The following is a 20,227-nucleotide window of genomic DNA, read 5'->3' as shown; positions in this document are numbered from 1 at the left end:
AAAAGTAGAGTTTAAACTAGTTTCAACAGCTACAGATGGTCTCATTAACCGGTGAAAATATAAAATATTTTGTGGGTGAGAAAAAGTATGTCTTCTTAATAGATTAATAAATTGTTTTCTCAACATTGATTGCGAATTCAACAATGTCAAATATAAAAAAACTTGATTTTTCAGGATATCGTTTTTAAAGTTTAAGAATATAATGAAATGTATTAAAAATAAATATCAAGTCACTTTTTGAACTTTTTACTGTGCAACAGATCTTTTTAGGTAGAACCTGAAGATTTTTTCTCCATTTAATAAATATTTAGTAATGATTAAAGAAAACACTTGTTTTTTACCACTTGAGTTTTATTATAGACTACATGTTTCAGAAGTTAAACTTCCATCATTCAGGTCTGTATAATAACTAAAATATAAAATATATAATTGTTCTATAAATAAGGAGAGGGGAAAGTAAAAAAAAAAAGTAAAGTTTGTTTTCAAACTCCGTCCCTTGACTTCCCCTTACTTTCCCCTCTCCTTATTTATAAAACAATTTTATATTTTAGTTATTATACAAACCTGAATGATGGAAGTTTAACTTCTGAAACATGTAGTCTATAATAAAACTCAAGTGGTAAAAAAACAAGTGTTTTCTTTAATCATTGTAACATGTCTTACCACAAAGTTAATGCTGAAACAATAAATAAAATATTTAGTAAATTTAAAAAAATAATAAAACTATATCTTTTCTTCAAAATGCAAAACAACACTTTCTGCCTTGTAGCGGGTAAATATTAATTTTAAAATATGCCGCTTTTGCTGGGATATAGTACATTTTCTGGGCATTCCGAAAACATGCACAACTGAAAATTGATGATTTTTGAAATATGACTTTTTTGAAAGGAGTGAGTGAGGTGTGAAAGGAGTGAGTGTTCATAATTCTTCCTGAGTTCCTGGGCCCACTTTACTATAACTCTATTCCTATTTTTGATAACGACACCCTTTGATATATAAAAATAGTATAAATTAAAAATATTTCTATATATAATAAGAACACACTTACTTATTTTTATTTAATAAAATGAACTGTACTTTTTATTGGGCCTGTAATATAGTAGCACGACTACTGTTGGTACAAGTTCAATAAATGGTTACATTGTTATACAAAAGTCACTTCTCAAATTTAGTTAATTATTGTATTTCAAAAGTGCTTCATTGTTGAGTAAGTTGTATAAACTGATACATGTTATGTTTGAGAATTGAATAGAATTTATAGAAGACTGACTTACTTACTTCAGCCTTCTTTAATGTTCAGTATTGAAGGCCTACAAAGGCCTCCCTCTTGGACTTCCACAGTTTTCTGTTGGACGGGAATCTCTTCCAGTGCAGGCCCGCCACGTTTTTTAATGTCATCAGACCATCTTGTCTGGGACCTACCCACGCTTCTGCACACATACCACACTGTGATTTTTTATTAAGATGGCAGTTGCATTAATTATTTACCTTGCATATTATGTACAATGTTTATAATCATTAAGTGGATTTTTGTTTCTTTTAACATAAAAAAAGATGTTTTATTTTAATCTGATTTGGGAACATGAGGGATAATCTAGTGAGGGCCAGTCAGGAACTTGTCAGCATTTGCTCATTGCTGGGAAGAAACCACATAAAACTCCTCAGGAGAAACCGGACTGCTGACTTTCATCAACAGACCTTCCGTTCCACTAGAAGAGAGTTCGGCAATTTTGTTCTAGCTTGGTTTATGGTACCAATGTCCTTCACTAGTTTTATCATGATACCACCTCTCGTGACAGTTCCTTATGAACTATCACGGATCAGTTGTCGGATAGGTCCTCACCAGGCTCCTGCAACGCACCTTCAATTGTATACCACACTGGGATGGGCTTATAAGGTATAGAGTGGTAGGCTTCCGGGATAGTCTGATAAAGAGCTCCAACTTCATCATAAAACTACTTGTGGAGCACAGATGGAGTCTGGACTTGTGGCAGCACTAGAGCACAGTGTTGCAATTGCTGATCTTCTTAGATCATTTCTCCAATATTATTTATTGTTTTTATCTCTTTAACTTTAAAGTAGGTACTTTTTTGTTTTTGTCAACAAATATGGCTAATGCACCCACAATTTAGTCAAGCTGGGATATATTTTTATTATTATAACATACAGTCGAACAGAAATAAATATATAAATGAGGAAATAATAATGATTATTATTTTATTATACGCTTGCCTCCATAGTGTAATGGTCAGCATGCTTGGCTACCGCACTAGAGGTCCCGTGCTCGATTCCCAGGGGGGTCAAATAAATATAAGTGATTTTTCACTCTAATATTTATTCAATATTACCCTGGACTGGTACCTGAAGCGGAGGTCTGATCACCTTTCCTTCATGTGTTAGTGATGCAGTAGGTACTTTGCACCATCGGGTGCATAAGGGTAGAAAAATATATAATTTATATTTGAAGCACTAATTTTGTGATTTTCCATTTTATAATTAAAATGTTACTTTGTTTTAAAATCACCATAAATATTTTATCATAATTTAATTATATTGTTAAATTAATTGTAATGTTTATTAATCATAATTTATTATAACATAAGTAATCAGTCTTGATAAAGAAGCGGTTAGCTTCGAAACCGGTAGACATTATAATTAAGGTATAATAAAATATTTATTATGATTATAAAACAAAGCTACATTTTAATTGTAGAAAAATATGTTTATTATTTAAAGGAGGTGACAGAAAACATTTAATACTTAAAAATATATCTACTTTGCATCTAGTTTTAATAAATTAGAATTAAATAAATAAAAAAATATGTGTACAATGATATGTCATATTGCTTGTATGTTAATACGGAAAACTTGCTATTGAAAAATATAAATTTTACAATTAATCTATAAATTGTTATTTTTTTTAGTTTAAATCAGACATTCAACTTTGGACCTAAGATGTTGAAATTGTTTGACGTATTCGGATTCATAATTTTTACACTTTTTATTATCAGTATTGAAGGTTTGTTTTTTTCAAAATACTTTTGCAAAATATTTAAATAAATTTTTAGCTTTTGGTAAAAGGAATAATGAATTAATTTTTTGTGTATACATATAACTGGTATAATGAATATATAAACCGGTACTTTATTTGCAAAATAACCATGAACTGATAATATATATGCTTAATTATAATGTACCAATGATTTACTTGTACGTGCAAAATTATCTCAAACTAATTATATATATATATATATATATATATATATATATATATATATATATATATATATATATATATATATTTATATATATATATATGTAAACTAATTGTATATATGTGTACTGCTTTACTCGACAAAAACCAAGTGTCGTCTCTTTAACGCCTGCATCCTAACAGTGTTTCTGTACGGATGTGAGTCGTGGCACCTCACCAAAGCTCAAAGCAAGAAACTAGCAAGTTTTGAAAATAGGTGCCTGAGGTGAATACTGGATATAAAGTGGTATGACTTTGTAAGGAATGACGATGTGAGGAAAAGAACCCGACAGCCCCTTATACTGGAAGTCCTGAAGAGGAAAAGATAGACATGATTGGGACATGTCCTTAGAATGCCACCTGAGAGTATTATTAGCCCCCCATGTCTCTTCTTCCAACTCTGGGGATTCTGGCGCCCCGGAAGGCCCCGACCATTCACCGACTTTACTCAGCGGAACTTCGAGATGCCGGACTGACCTGGGAAGAAGCCAAGGAGATGGCGCGTGACAGAGTGACGTGGAGACGTCTCGTGTTGGCCATATGCTCCACCTAGGGAGCAAACATGGAAAAAGAAGAATATTTATTTTTTATAAACGTCGACCCAGAAATCAAAGTAAAGTACAGAATAGTGGCCATTCGTACAGTTTTTAATAAGATAAGAAATGTATCCTGTAATGACAGCCTCAATTCGAAGCTCTGGCAGAGAATAGTTAGATGTTATGTCTGGTCAGTACTTCTATACGGAGTTGAGTCGTGGACCCTCAAAGTCTCCACTATGAACCAACTAGAGGCATTCGAAATGTGGCTTCATCGTAGAATGCTACGATGTCAGCAATGAATGTGCTCCATTAAGCAAGAGCAGGGAGACAGTTGCTGACTGACATCAAGGTCCGGAAGGTGTCCTATCTGGGGCATGTACTGAGAAGAGACATACAAGACATACTAATCATACAAGGCTAAATAGAGGGCCAACGGGTTTGGACAGAAGACAAATCTCCTGGGTCCGGAATATACGAGATTTGACGGTGATCAGGACCGTCAAGGAGCTGTTTAAATCTACCCAAGGGAAGGAAAATTACTCTCAAGTGATTTTATACATTAGGGGGATCTGACATGACACTTACAGAAGAAAAATAAGAATGACATATTTGCAAAATTATTGTAAACCAATTATATATTTGAAAAACCCAGAAAATGTACTATATCCCAGCAAAAGCGGCATATTTTTAACTTAATATTTACCCGTTACAGGGCAGAAAGTGTTGTTTTTGCATTTTGAAGAAAAGGTATTGTTTGGTTATTTTTTTAAACATACTATTTATTTTTCAAACGGAGAAAAAACCTTCAGGTTTTACCTAAAAAGATATGTTGCACAGTGAAAAGTTCAATAAATGGCTTGATATTTATTTTTAATATATTGTATTATATTTTGAAACATTAAAAACGTTCTCCTGATAAATCAAGTTTTTTGATTTATGACGTTCTTGAAAGGAGTGAGCGATGTATGATAAGGAGAGTGTTATATGTATTACCATTCCAAAAAATTAACAATAGTTTCAATATTTAAAATAATCTATGTACTCCTGCTATCTTTGCCAGGCATTTCAGCTTACTTTAAATCATTAGGCATCGACAAATCTAGTAAATTGCTATGTATTAAATATTTAGATTGCCTCACAACTTACAACTTCAGAAAGCTAAGATCGTTTGTTGTGAAGCATGTTTATAATAATTTTTATTTGAATTTTAGCTCAAGACAAACCGTGTATACCAAGAAAATACAATGATACTTCATTTGTCTGCGTCTGTAATGCCACCTACTGTGATGAGGTGTCCAAAGTAATCACAATGCCAACAGGAAACTATGTTCTCTATGTTTCTAGTGAGGTAAGTCCAATTTGTTATGTGTGGGGATTATTTTTTCTTTATTTTGCATTATACAACATAATATAAAAACAAATACAAAAAATATACATAATATAAATACAAAAAAAGATCCCAGAAAGGCATGGCCTGTGTGTGGGTATAAAATATAATTCTCGTCATAGTAAAGGGCACTGGCAAGAATACAATAGATATAATAAGAAGTAAAACTAGAATAAAAATATTATTTTTTGACGATAAGATGTCAAAACATAATATGAAAATGACTCCTGTAATTGGAGATAATTCAGATTTTGTGAACAAGCATTTGGACACAATCAAAATTTTGTAGAATAAAAGTGTTGATATAAAATACAAAATACTTGACTAACAGAAAATAAAAATAGAAAAATAAAAAAGATGAAAAAGTAAAAAGTTAGCAAGATTGTACTACATGAGTAATAGGTCTAAAAGAAAAAGAAGCTTAAATCTATCTGTTCAGTAAACAATTTAAGCATAATTTTAAATCGAAACAAACGTAGGTAATTAACGTCTAACATATAGTCTTTGTGGAATGAATTAAACAGTTTTGGAGCTATGAAAAATGAGTGTCTTTGCGCAAGTCTGAATTTCCAAAAGGGGATTTGGGAATGGTTTATTTGTTATCAAGATGAGGTGACTTAGAGTCAAGTAGCTGTTCCATGTCACCAAGGACAGAAACTTGTCAAATCCAACTGACAAGGTGATGTGGACTTGTAAGTCACAGTGCAACACATTTGTATTGTAGATCAAACAAATTATCATAATATCACATCACATCAGGCAATTTTTTCATCATTTTCTTTCAAATGAACATTTTTTTACGACCCATTTGTATTAGTGTCTAGGATAAGTGTCTAAGATAGTGCTTATTTTTTTATCAAAAGTTTTTCCTGAGCACTAGAAGATGGATCCTTCTTCACGAATTTCAGAAAATACACTTTTTTTTAATTGGCAAAGCACCCAAAATTGAGTGATACATGCCATAATGGTTTTACTTGAAGTTACTTAAACTTTTTTGCTATACCTTTTAAAATGCTGTATGGCCGCACTATTGACATTTTGGGAGTTCATTGATAAGATGTGCTGGATATTCAGTGAGAAGGACCCTCCGAGCGAATGTCCTGAAGGAACTCAAGGTTTGGGAGTAAGGGGCAGTTTAATAATATGTAATCAGCAGTCTCATCCTCCTCTTCACAAGCGCATAATGAACAAGTTAGTGTGTTCATTTTTTTGAGGTGGGATGCAAGTACAGTATGTCCGATCCTCAGCCTGCACAGAAGGGACACATTCAGCTTAGGTATTTTGATTTTTTAATACCCAAATCCCCTTGGTTCCCAAGGGGATTTGGGTATTATGGGTTGAATAGACTTATAATAAGATCCAGTGGATGCTACAGAAAATATTTTATTCAACTCATCGCTTGCACCAGTTTTGAGCTTACTAAGGTAGTCTGGAATAGGAAGGGTGAATAAAGGAAATACGCATTCAATTTATATAATTTATGCATAAAATAGACACCTTTGTATTTCTGATTTCAGGAAGGCCTTCGTTTCGACAAAACTTCAGGGCCAACAGAGTATTATGGGTCTACTAAATTATTGACAGTTTTATGCGATTCGCTGAAAAATTTGTTCGGTACTGTCGGTAAGCAACATGTATTCATTTTAATTAAGGAAAATGACTCGTGTCAGTCGTGATTTACTGCGATGGGTTCAGACCGGCTCTTCCGAGTTGGTTGGTAAAATAATTTGGGTTCGGGGAGATAGTTGTTAAAACATGGACGTTTTTTACTATCCTATTTCCAAAATGGAATTTGTACAAAATCACAACAAATACATATATCATTTGACATGGATAAATTAAAAGCTTGCAGCCGTTGAGTATACTATTTTGTTTGCATTATCTAATCTGTATACAGTGGAATCCTGAAAATTGGAATTAATTGGGGTTGTGGCCTGTTCGGATTTGTAAAGTTCAGATTAGCCGAGAAATACTACAGTGCAAACACAGTACTTTACACTACAGTGACACTACAGTGTTGGGTAGACGCCCGACTACGAAAGCGTCATGGGTTCGATTCCCGCCAATTCTGGTTCAGTGCTGCAGAACAGCGTTTATTATTTAATATAATTTTGTACTAAGGTTATACATATTTATGTATAAACATATATTTGTTATTATTTTTTTTATTGGACACTGTCTATCCTCACTAGGTATTTGGAGATACCTGTTCTGAGGTAGGCAGGGTATGCTTATTCTTTTTATAATACAGCTTTATATATATTTTAATGATAATATAAAAGTGGTAAGACTGAAATAATATGAAATAATAATTATAAAATGAAAGCAAATAGAGAGTTTAACTAAAAGAAAAGTAAAATCTAAAGGAGTAACATTATAAAATTAGAAAATAGGATTATATAATTATAAAACACTGACACATAGATTAATCACACACAAACTTTAATTTGCTGCTCCAGCTGGGATCTTCCAATTTTTAGGAGCCATTCTTTTGTGTGCATTTTGAATTTATTTCCAACTGAACATAATATTTCTTGTGGGAGCGATTGCGAAATAAATTCAAGAATGATTTATTTTCAATTGGTCTAGGCGTTTGTGATGTATTTTTCACATTTCACCCTTCCTTTCCTTACTATCCTACCTGCAGATAAACCTTCAAAAATAGAGGCTTTGCGGATTATTCTGTATAGGTTCTACTATATAAGCAAGCGAATGACATACGATTCCATTGGCTGGCCTGGTGTGTGTTCATTACAAGTACTCATAATATAATATTCAGTATTTCAACAGAATATGAATAATTACCAAATATTCAGTGCATCTCTAGTGTTCACCAAGGTGTGAGCCGGTTGTTAAAATTTCAACAGTACAATACCGCCTACCAGCCTAATTTGTCAAAACTGTAATGCTTTCATAATATTTTTTTTATTTGTTGGGGAATTGTACAGCTTTTTACATTCAAAAAAGTATATAATAAACATTAGTTACATTAACAATAATAAATATTACATTACATTAACAAAAATATTTACATTAATAAAAATAAAGCCAATTAAACAATTCCACATTTATATTATAATAACTATTAAAAACATTCAGAGATAAAAAAAAGGTATGGTATGAAAAAATAGATTTTGCAGGAAGGAGAGGAATTAATGAGGGTGGTTAAAGGATAACATTTCAATTGTTTAATTTACAGATTCTGTAGTCATTCAAATATACAGAGACAAAGTCTACCAGACCATTAAGGGATTTGGTGGTTCTTTCACGGATTCAGCTGGGATCAATACAAAGCTATTGACTGCGGGTGCTCAGGAAAATATTCTAAGGTAAAAAATATTTGCATTGATACTCTTAGGGAGAAGACTGACCGGAGCATTTCGTCGTAACGTAACATGTTACAATACGAGCATTCAGGCAGTCAGTACAGCGAGCCGAGCGCTCCACCCATAGTTTCGGATGCTCGCTGATGCTCGCCGCGAGCAATGTTACGACGTTATGTTACGACGAAATGCTCCAGTCAGTCTCCACCTTTAGATATAAAGTCATACAGATTGTGAAAAAATGTTCATTTAAATCAATTCAATCATTGCATTGCCTGAAACCTGGCAATGTAATAAATAATTTATTTATTGTGACTGCAGACAGTTGGTAGTTTTGGGTAATATATATATATATATATATATATATATATATATATATATATATATATATATATATATATATATATATATATATATATATATATATATATATATATATATATATATATATATATATATATATATATATATATATATATATATATATATATATATATATATATATATATATATATATACATATATATATATATACATATATATATATATATATATATATATATATATATATATATATATATATATATATATATATATATATATATATAAATAAATATATATATATATATATATATATATATATATATATATATATATATATATATATATATATATATATATATATATATATATATATATATATATATATATATATACATATATATATATATATATATATATATATATATATATATATATATATATATATATATATATATATATATATATATATATATATATATATATATATATATATATATGATAATATGTGACACGTTTCATCTTATTAAGTGTTTGATAATGTCTGAATAAGATGAAACGCGTCACATACTATCATATACATATATGTAAATAAAAGTGGAATTCAATCCAATAAACTTGTTTAATTTTGAATATATCACCCAAAAAGTTATGACAATTAATTGTTTGATGTTTGATACAAAGTAAAATATAAAGTATAACAGATGTTTGATATAAAGTATAAAAGAGTAAGGACGGGTATTTTTTTTACACTTGCGGACCCCTGGCGACGGGATTTAATAATTATGTACATATAGTTAAGACTTTAACAATGAGATTGGTATACAATATTCATATAAAAACATAAAAGTATGATTTCTTCTTCTCTGCCCTTGAAATGAGGCCGGCGCAGAAGGTGAAAATACCCAAATCAGAAAAAGTGACAGTAATTTTTTTTAATGGATGATTTTAAATGGATAAGCATATAAGTATGGATTTTATTATGTTTAAACTTTATAAAACTAAACAACTTTATTTTATCCACTTTTTATTGGTACACTTCATCCAACCGGTTTCGACAAGAACCTTTTCATCATCAAAGTTTATGTACTAAATTCTAAAACATTGAAATACTCATAGTTAATTACCCTTCCCTTACCAAAAAGTTCCACACACTCCGTACACCATATGAAAATATGATTTAATAATATGATTTAAAAACTCCTAAATGTTTACAACATTTTGAGTGTGTCCAAATACTTGTTCACAAAATCTGGATTATCTCCAATTACAGGAGTTATTTTCATATTATTTTTTTGACATCTCATCAAAGATGAAGAAGAATATGGAAGTCTGGGCATTTACGGGGCTGACGACCGTCATCGGCTGGTTTAAGTGATCACTTAATCCAGATTTTGTGAACAAGTATTTGGACACACTCAAAATGTTGTAAATAAATTATCTGGTCAAATTATAAGCGTAAATAATAAAAATGAAAATGGTATTTTCTGGCGTTTCTGATGTGTGTGATTATAATCCAGGATTTGGACCTCACATACTAATATAAGAGTTTCTGCTTAATAAAAAGCTTCTTTACATCTCACCAATAGATGTCTCTAGTGAAGTTCTAGTGATTCAAGAACAAGGTTTCTAAATTGGTTCATGTATAAAGAACTTCCAAGAATTTGAGTAGTGTGGTTGTCAATAATGGGTAGAATTGGTGAATGTTACACGTGTGTAAAGTGATCACTTAAACCAGCCGATGACGGTCGTCAGCCCCGTAAATGCTCAGACTTCCATATTCTTCTTCATCTTTGATGAGATGTCAAAAAATAATATAAAAATAACTCCTAAATGTTGTTTATATTATGCATTGCGTGGCGAATACGTCAAATCCAAATGACGACTACGAATGGAATCCCACGAATTTGTAATGTTTGCTTATTTCAGGTCCTATTTTAGCGAGAAAGGCATAGAATACAATCTTGGTCGAGTTCCAATCGGTGGAGCAGATTTCTCCACGCGGATGTATGCATACAATATGGAGCCTGCTGATGATGTTAATCTCAGTAACTTCGCTCTCGAAATGGAAGACTTCAGATTCAAAGTAATATTGGAACTTTTTAAGTTGAAAACTAGGTACAAAAGTTGCCAAGATCGACTAAATCCTTGTTGGATATTTCAAGGCAATTTTGACTTAATGTAAATATTTTGAATATTGAAAGCATTAACTTTGTGGATCATGGTAATATATTATTTTGAGAAATAAAAAGACTTTTCTTGAATCTTTTATATATATCGTAGTCGTACAGGAAAAAGTGACCAACTAACAAAACGTAAAATGTTCAGGAGGGCCATTTAAGTCACCTTTACTTGGCAAGAAAATAAACATCAATGCTGTTAGTCATTTTTAACAAGTCAATATATTATACTTCCAAGTTTAAAATCCATTGGGATTTTTTCAGGGCAATATTAAGCTAGTAAGAATAGTCTACGATCATGTTTTTATAAAAAATGCACTTGGTAATTTTCTCCTGTATGACTACAATATGTTTAGTCAGAAATTAAACCCTGAAGAGGGCAACAGGTTGTTGCCGAAACTAGTTGGTTGTTAATAAAAATGTGAGTGGATAAAAAAACAAAGTCTTTATATTTCTCAAAATAATATATTATTTCTGTCCGCCTCCGTAGTGTAATGGTCAGCACGCTCGGCTACCGTTCTGGAGGTCCCGGGTTCGTTTCCCAAGGGGGCTAAAATAAATATAAGTGATTTTTTCACTGTCATATTTATTCAATATTACCCTGGACTGGTACCTGAAGCGGAGGGCTGATCACCTTTTCTTCATGTGTAAACGATCAAGATAACACTGCGTTTATATATGATGCAGTGCCTTATGCACCATTAGGGTGCGGATAAGGGTTTTATTATTATTATTATTATTATATATTATGTATTAAGTTTTCAACGTTCTATAAACTAGCAAAATTCACTAAGTAGTTTGAAATGTCATATTTATGTGGTTTTAAAAGTAAATTCAATTTTAATTTTAATAACGGGTATTTTCTTCAGGCTAAAAGCTTTAAATAACAGGGATTTTTCAAACAGGGATTTTCTCAATGTTTTTTTTTGTAAGAATACGCATAATATAATTTTAAACCTTAAACATCGTACGCTGAAGGCAGAGGATGAAATTGACAAATTGTTTTTAGATTCCACTTATGATAAGAGCCCAAGAGTTGGCAACTGATGAGCTGCTAAATATAGCGTCAGTATGGTGTCCTCCGGCTTGGATGAAAACAAGCGGGGAGTACAATCGCACAGGAACATTGATCAAAAAGTACTGGCAGACTTATGCTGACTACCACATAAGGTAAGGCAACATTTCTTCATCGTCTTCATTGGAAGCCTCCAGTAGTTCAATTACCCATAACAAGCCATCATGCCGCTTCCCCATAGGGGTAAGCAGAGAGAATAGAACGCCACACTGATCTGTCTTTGCAAACTATCTTTGCCTTCTCGGTCTTCCTTTGCTCCTATTTTCAACCACGTTTGGCTCATAAATTTATTTTACCATTCTTTCTTAACTCATTTGATTCTTCTTCTGTGCGTGTTATGTTAGAGTTGAGAGTAATTGTCCTTGTCTTGGGCAGCTCTAAACAGCGCCTCAATGGTCCTGATCCCTGTCCAATCTCGCATATTCCGGAGCCAGAAAATCTGTCTTCTGCCCACACCTTGCCTACAATCTATTTTGCCTTTTATGAAAGGTGCAATAGCTCGAACTTCTCTCCTACCAGCACATGCCCCAGATAGGATTCAATTTTCAATTAAATTCAATTCAATTTATTTATTTATAGTTAATATGCACATTACAAACTTAAATTTAAATCGTATACATTAACAAAAATAGAAAATAAGCAAGAATACTATTGCTAAAGGTGTAAAAGAATCCCGCTTCGGAAAACTCCTTCAGACACATGGAACAGACCAGTATCCAATGAGATATTGTTCAACATAGCGGTAGCTCTTCCTACAGGCATAACCATCGGCAGGTTGGTCCTGTGTATAGGAATGCGAAACAATCTATGTCGACGCTGTCTTAGGTAACTATCGGGAACATACAGACCAATGTTCCGGATAATTTCAGGATTATCGATCATACCGCGCAACAATCGATAAAAATGCGTAATCAAGGATACCTTCTAGACCTTGATATCAGTCAGCAACTGTCTTGCTCTTGCTCTTTGGAACACATTTGCGTTGCTGACCATATCGGTCTATGGATTGCGTAGAATTCTACTATGTAACAACATTTTGAATGTCTCTAATCGGTTCATAGTGCTGATTTTGAGGGTCCACTTTCGATTTATATGCCCGAACCATCTCGACATACCTTTCTTAATTTATTATTATATTTCCTTATATCAGCGTTCGAACATCTATCGTACATCATTTTGCCACACATGTCGCTCACTCCTTTCAAGAAAGTCATAAATCAAAAAACTTGATTTTTCAGAAGAAAGTTTTAAAAGTTTAAAAATATAATACAATGTATTACAAATAAATATCAAGCCACTTATTGAACTTTTTACTGTGCAACAGATCTTTTTAGGTAAAACCTGAAGGGTTTTTTCTCCATTTGAAAAATATTTAGTATATTTAAAAAAATAATGGAAACAAAACCATTTCTTCAAAATGCAAAAACAACACTTTCTGCCCTGTAGTGGGTAAATATTAAGTTAAAAATATACCTCTTTTACTGAGATATAGTACATTTTCTGGGCATTCTGAAAACATGCACAGCTGAAAATTTACAATTTTTGATTTATGACGTTCTTGAAAGGAGTTAGCGATGTGTTCATACATGTGTTGAGATGTCAATATGAATAACTTCTTAGTGGAAAAACCCAGTTTTGGACTCAAAATATTGGGAATATATCACTTTCTTTTTCATTTTAGATTCCTTGAAGAATACAAAAGTAATGGAGTGAAAATATGGTCCTTAACCACGGGAAACGAGCCCAGCATTGGTATCATTCCAGTCTTACGAATCAATAATCTTGGATTTACACCTATTTCACATGTAAGTATTTTTATTTATTTATTGATTTGGCGTTTAATTTGTAGAACTCCATTTTAATTTATGTATTAATTTTAAATCAAACACAGATTTTTTGAGTCTACTAAGTTGTATTTTACTAACAAAAACACATGACATTCGTTTGAAAATGCCATAACTAGGCGAAACAATTGTCGCAATATTAATTTTTTATGTGTTTTTGTTAGTAAAATACAACTTGGTAGACTCAAAAAATTTATACATAAAGAGTGTATTTTTTTATTCTTATGTGTGTTGCTGTTACGTTCAAAAGATGGCGCTACCATTACCGTCAAAAAATTTTTTTTTCATAAAAAGCATTACCATTAAAGTTTTTATCTGTGACTGATATAAAAAAATGCAAATTGTGTCAAGATTTCAAAGCCATCTGTGAATAACTTGAGGAGATTTAAGATTTTGAACAAAAGAAACCTTTTTAGTTATTTTATTTTTGTACAATTTTTTTTAATAATATTAGGATGTAACCACTCACTGAAATTTTTATGTCTACCGGTTTCGAGACATACCCGTATCTTCGTCAGGACAATCACTATCACAGCATGCAAACAATACCACCCTTCACCACCATAGCACCATTTACACACTTAAAACTATACAAAATGTTTAACACTAAGTAAAAAGGACTAACCACAAAGTAAATGCTTTAAATATTAATAATGTTGGGAAATATTTTTATTTATATGTTTAATAGGTATAATAAGTTGTTTTTAAATGTTACTGGTATTTTTAATAAAACTTATTTTCAGTCTAAATGGATAGCAGAAAATTTTGGTCCAACAGTCAGGAATAATGCGGAATTTTCCGACATTCAAATAATAGCACTGGATGATCAGAGGCTTTCACTTCCTTGGTGGATACAGATGGTAAATATGATTCATCCCGTTTTTCTGGCATAAAAGTAAAAGATGGCGAAATTCCACATGTCTACCTGAAGATAAAATAATAATTTTTTGATATCTCATCAAAGATGAAGAAGAATATGGAAGTCTGGGAAAAAAGGAGATTGTGATACTATAAATCTCCAGTTCACAAATATTGATTGGTCTTTCTTTGTGACGTTAATATCGAACAATCAATTGATAAACTCCATTTCATATTCTATGAAACAATAAATTTTCATGTCCCAACCTTCCCACCCTTCAACAAAGACGGTAAAATTCCAAGTAATTCCGTGTAGTGCACAAACGCCCTAACAGCTACAGAACTTTATATCTATATTTTTGTGTATTACCTTTATATAAACGCACTATTCTTTGTTTTTATATTCAAATGTAAATGGCCCTTGTGCTGTATAAAGAAATAAATTTGACTAAATGAAATTGGATTTTTGATATTTTCTTTTACATAACTAAGAACCATTGACTGACTTATATTTTTCCCATTACAGATGGCAATAAGAAAAGATACTATGAAGTACATCGACGGTATCGGAATACATTGGTACACTGATGACACTGTAAGTCCGTACACTATTGACAAGACACAACTACTGTTTCCAAAATTATATATCATCGGAACAGAAGCTTGCGTAGGTAAGAATATATTCTTCTTCTTCATCTTCTTCATGAGCCCTCTGACCTTCACTGCTGAATATAGGCTTTTTTCCGTTTCCTCTGATCGGTTGCTGCTTGCAGCCAGTTTCTACCCTCTACAGCGACTATGTCGTCCGACCATCTCTTTTGGGGTCTTCCGACACCTCTTTTGTTCTCCCAAGCTCTCCATCGTAGTACGCGATCCATGATATCCTCTACTTTGATTCTTTTCCTGGTCTTCTTCCAGGAAAAGAATATATTAATATCTGTTAATAAGCTTAGAAATTTTATCACAATGTCGCTTCGAATACATTATCTATCTTTATAGATTTTTTTACAATAATATTTATTGTTGAATTTAAAGCTTGTGTTATATCCGGGTTCGATTCCCAGGGGGGGTCAAATAAATATAAGTTATTTTTTCACTCTAATATTTATTCAATATTATGGGCTAATCACCTTTCCTTCATGTGCTAACGATTAAGATAACACTGTGTTTATATGATGCAGTGCCTTTTGCACCTTTGGGGTGCGTATAAGGGTTTGAAGATTTATTTTATTGTTTTTTTTTTATTTATTGGGGAATTGTACAGCTTACATATAAAAAAATGATATAATAAATAATAGTTACATTAACAATAATAAACATTACATTACATTAACAAAAAATTGTTATGTTAAAAAAGAAGCCAATTAAACAATTCCACATTTATGTTATAAAACTATTAAAAAAAACATTAAGAGATTTAATAAAAAGGGTATGATATAAAATAATAGATTTAGCAGAAAAGAGAATTAAAAATATAACGTCTGTTAGTTAAAAATCTTGAATCTTTCGTTAATAAGTCATTATATCGTGGAATGCTACGCATTCCATGGACCAATATGGTCAGCAGCGTGAATGTGCTCCGCAGAGCAAGAGCAGGGAGACAGTCGCTGACCGATATCAAAGTCCGGAAGGTGTCCTATCTGTGGCATGTGCCAAGAGGAGAGAAATACGAGCTATTGCACCTAATAAAGGTTCGAAGAGGTGTGGGCAGAAGGCAGATCTCTTAACTCCGGAATATATGAGATTCTCTTGAATATATGAGATTGGACAGGGATCAGAACCATCGAAGTGCTATTTAGAGCTGCCCAATTCTCAAGTGATAGTTGATGTTAAGAGGACCTGATATAACACTGACAGAAGAATGAAGAATAAGTTATTAATAAGACATATGTAGTAGCGCAATTAGATTGGTTCGAATCCTAGCATTTTTTTAAAAACAAATTCTTGAAAGTTATATTTTAAAGTGATCTGATTGTTTTTTTCTCACAATTACCTTCCCTATAAAGCTAACTTTAGTAAGTTATTCCTTTGAAAAAAATACTAATTTCTTTACCAGACTGATTTATTTATTCGCCGGGTATAGCTAGTTATAAATCAATTAATAATCACTCAAACAATTTAATTTTTCTTTAGGTGACAAACCAGGAAACTATGGAGTTCGTTTAGGAAGTTGGGATCGGGTAGAAAGATATCTTGGTGGAATTTTTGAGGTACAAATGTTTCTTGTTTTGTTTTTTTGTAATGCAGTGCAATTCTTTTTATGGCTGTGGCCCTCCAGTCTATTTAGTTATTTGGATTAACCCAGGATTGTATCCAGTTTGGATTAGGACAGCCCTGATCTAAATGTTTGATGTTCTCGATATTTCAGAACCTCGATCATTGGTTTGTGGGATGGGTGGACTGGAACTTAGTCTTGAACACGCACGGAGGACCAAACTGGTTCAAGTATTATGTAGATTCCCCCATAATATCCCTGCCTGATGCAGACGAGTTTCTGAAGCAGCCGATATTCTACGCCCTCGGGCATTTGAGCAAGTTTGTCCCGAGAGGATCGCGGAAGGTCAAAGCTATCAAAAAAGTTGGGTCAATCAATTATGTGGCCTTCTTAAGACCAGATGATGGAGTGGTCATTGTCTACTTTAACAAGTAAGTGATATCTTTACAACACTCTCCTTATCATTCATCGTTCACTTAGTGTAATACCACTTTAAAAAACACTACTTCGTGACTACCGGTCTCACAAAGTGAATGATGAATGATAAGGAGAGTAATATTACCATACCACAAAGTTAACAATGCATTTAATTTACAAAAGATTTCTTTATACATAAAAATATATGATAAAACGATAACTACATACATTATTTTTGACATCTTAACAAAGATGAAGAAGAATATGGAAGTCTGGGCATTTACAGGGCTTACAACAGTCTTAAACTTGGTTAAGTGATCATTTTACAACTTTACAAACATGTAACATTCACCAATTCTACCCATGATTGACAACCACAGTACTCAAATTTTCAAAACTACTAGATATATTGATCAAACTTGAAACACAGCCTGCGAGAGTTCACTAGAGACATCTATGATGGGACTAGGAAAACTTTTTTTTTCAAAACCAGGATTCGGACCTCAAATACAAATGAAAGAGTCTCTTTTCAATAAATGCTTTCAATTTCTTTACTCTTAATTATTACATTTAAATGTTTTTTTGGTATTCCTTAAACAGTTGCCAGTTTATCTCTTACGTGACTTGGCAAGGAGTTTGCGTTGCATCAATGAGCCCGAGTGCTGCTCGGGCAAATCGTATTGCAACTCGTGGTATAAATTTTCCCAAGCTTAATATATTTAATTGTTGGGTAATATATCCAAAATTAAACAAGGTTTATTGGATTGAATTCTACATTTATTTATGTATATGTTAATATGTGAGACGTTTCGTCTTATTAAGACATTATCAAACACTCTATGTGTTTGATAATGTCTTAATAAGATGAAACGTGTCACATATTATTATTTGGGTACATAAATAAATGTAGAATTCAATCAAATAAACCTTGTTTAATTTTGGATATATTACCCAACAATTCAACATGGAATTCTACCAACTGTCTGCAGTTACAATAAATTAATATATTTATGTGTTTGTTATCATTGACTAACCCGAGCAGTGTACAGGTAGTCCTGTTTCCAGGTGTTTGGTGATGATTTCCTACACCAACGAATTTTCTCACCAAAATTCGTGAGTGATTTAAATAAAAAACATTTAATAAACTTATACTTTTTTTACAGGAGCAAATACCCAAAGGTATTGACTGTAAAAGAAAAGGGAAGAGGGCAAGTTACTGTGAGTGTTCCACCCCGATCTGTAGGTTCTCTGATCTACTGGTGATCATAGATCAAAGCGAGAAGGGGTGATCTGGGATCAATGTAACAAGACACAGCTGTAACAAATGCGTCACAACACTGAAATATAGTTTCATTAATTGATTCGGCAGTCCATTTGTGGTGAAATCTATCCATTTTTAATTTAAGTTTTACTTAGTAGATACCACTATTTCTTTAAATCTACTGTGACACTGTTTCGATGCATTTCGCACCTTTTTCAAATACCGTATGTTTTAAAATGATATGGTGTTTGAAAATGATAGGGAATGCATAGAAACAAGTGTCACATTAGATTTTAAGAAATAGTTGTATTTACTAAGTAAAACTTTTTTTTTTAATGTCATTTTGACACTGTAATTCAAACTCTGGAAGGCATTTGTAATTAGTGAAAGGAGAACAAACATTATCAATTTCCGTTTCAAAACTTGAGCAGCTTCAAGAAAATGAAACACACAGTTACTAATTTTAAATTAAAAACAGAAATATAGATTTAGACTCATCAAATTCTATCACAATCAAGCGTTCGAGTATAACATATTTGTGATACAAAATGGTTAGTGTCACCATTCGTACTATTTTACTGCTGTATGACATTTGTTAGAGCATTGTAACCCTGTAACGCCTCGTATTACATCATTAAACGTCCACTTATTACAGTATTTTTTTGGTCAAATTCATTTGTATTTTTTTAAACATATTTGATCATATGTCGCTCACTCCTTTCAAGAACATCATAAATCAAAATACTTGATTTTTCAGGAGAACGTTTTTAAAGTTTAAAAATATAATACAATACATTAAAAATAAATATCAAGCCACTTATTGAACTTTTTACAGTGCAACAGATATTTTTAGGTAAAACTTGAATGTTTTTTCTCCATTTAAAAAATATTTAATAAATTTAAAAAAAATAATTAAACAATACCTTTTCTTCAATATGCTAAAACAACATTTTCTGCCCTGCAGCGGGTAAATATTAAGTTTAAAATATCCCTCTTTTGCTGGGATATAGTACATTTTTTGGGCATTCCGAAAACATGCACAACTGAAAATTGACGATTTTCGATTGATGACGTTCTTGAAAGGAGTGAGCGATGTATATTATATTAATTAATAAACTTAAAAATTCAACACATATAACATGATTTTTACTATCATAAGATTATTCTTCGAGTCTGTAATTATGGTTATTATTTAACCACATTCGCTCCTTATGTGGAGCATATGGAGTCCACAAACTGTGTCCAGGCCTTTCTGTCAGCCGCCAGCTCCCTTGCATCCTCCCAAGTCAGGTTCGCGTCCCGAAGTTGTGACTAGAGAAAACTGCCAACGAATTGTCAGCAGTGGTCGTCCTAGCGGGGCGAACCTGATGCCTTGTAAAAGAGGAAAGCTTGATGGCAGCTCTCGGGAGGCATGCGGAGTACATGGCCAAGCCAACTGAATCACCTTTTCTTGACGACAGTTGTTACCAAGATTTGCTGCGTACTACGCCTTATCTCTTCACTCCTCACAAAGTCAAACCACCGCACGCCTAAAATTCTTCACAGACACCTATT

The 20,227-nt window shown here is 32.3% G+C and overlaps 1 protein-coding gene across 1 annotated transcript; it reads left to right on the top strand.

Annotated features, from left to right (window-relative positions):
- Positions 1 to 1,110: 1,110 nt before the first annotated feature.
- Positions 1,111 to 19,804, top strand: LOC148303516 (lysosomal acid glucosylceramidase-like). The gene is made up of 13 exons (XM_088269822.1): positions 1,111 to 1,207; positions 2,925 to 3,019; positions 5,004 to 5,140; positions 6,697 to 6,802; positions 8,379 to 8,508; positions 10,753 to 10,909; positions 12,013 to 12,173; positions 13,760 to 13,883; positions 14,666 to 14,782; positions 15,307 to 15,451; positions 16,914 to 16,990; positions 17,149 to 17,426; positions 18,576 to 19,804. The coding sequence occupies exons 2-13, from the start codon at positions 2,956 to 2,958 to the stop codon at positions 18,673 to 18,675; spliced, it is 1,596 nt and encodes a 531-aa protein (XP_088125948.1). The 5' UTR covers positions 1,111 to 1,207; positions 2,925 to 2,955; the 3' UTR covers positions 18,676 to 19,804.
- The last annotated feature ends 423 nt before the right edge of the window (positions 19,805 to 20,227 follow it).

Source organism: Brachycentrus maculatus, unplaced genomic scaffold (genome assembly GCF_059751285.1).
Source record: "Brachycentrus maculatus isolate JH-2025_06_01 unplaced genomic scaffold, ASM5975128v1 h1tg000365l, whole genome shotgun sequence".
Lineage (NCBI taxonomy): Eukaryota > Metazoa > Arthropoda > Insecta > Trichoptera > Brachycentridae > Brachycentrus > Brachycentrus maculatus.
This window is presented reverse-complemented; position numbering and strand designations above follow the sequence as displayed.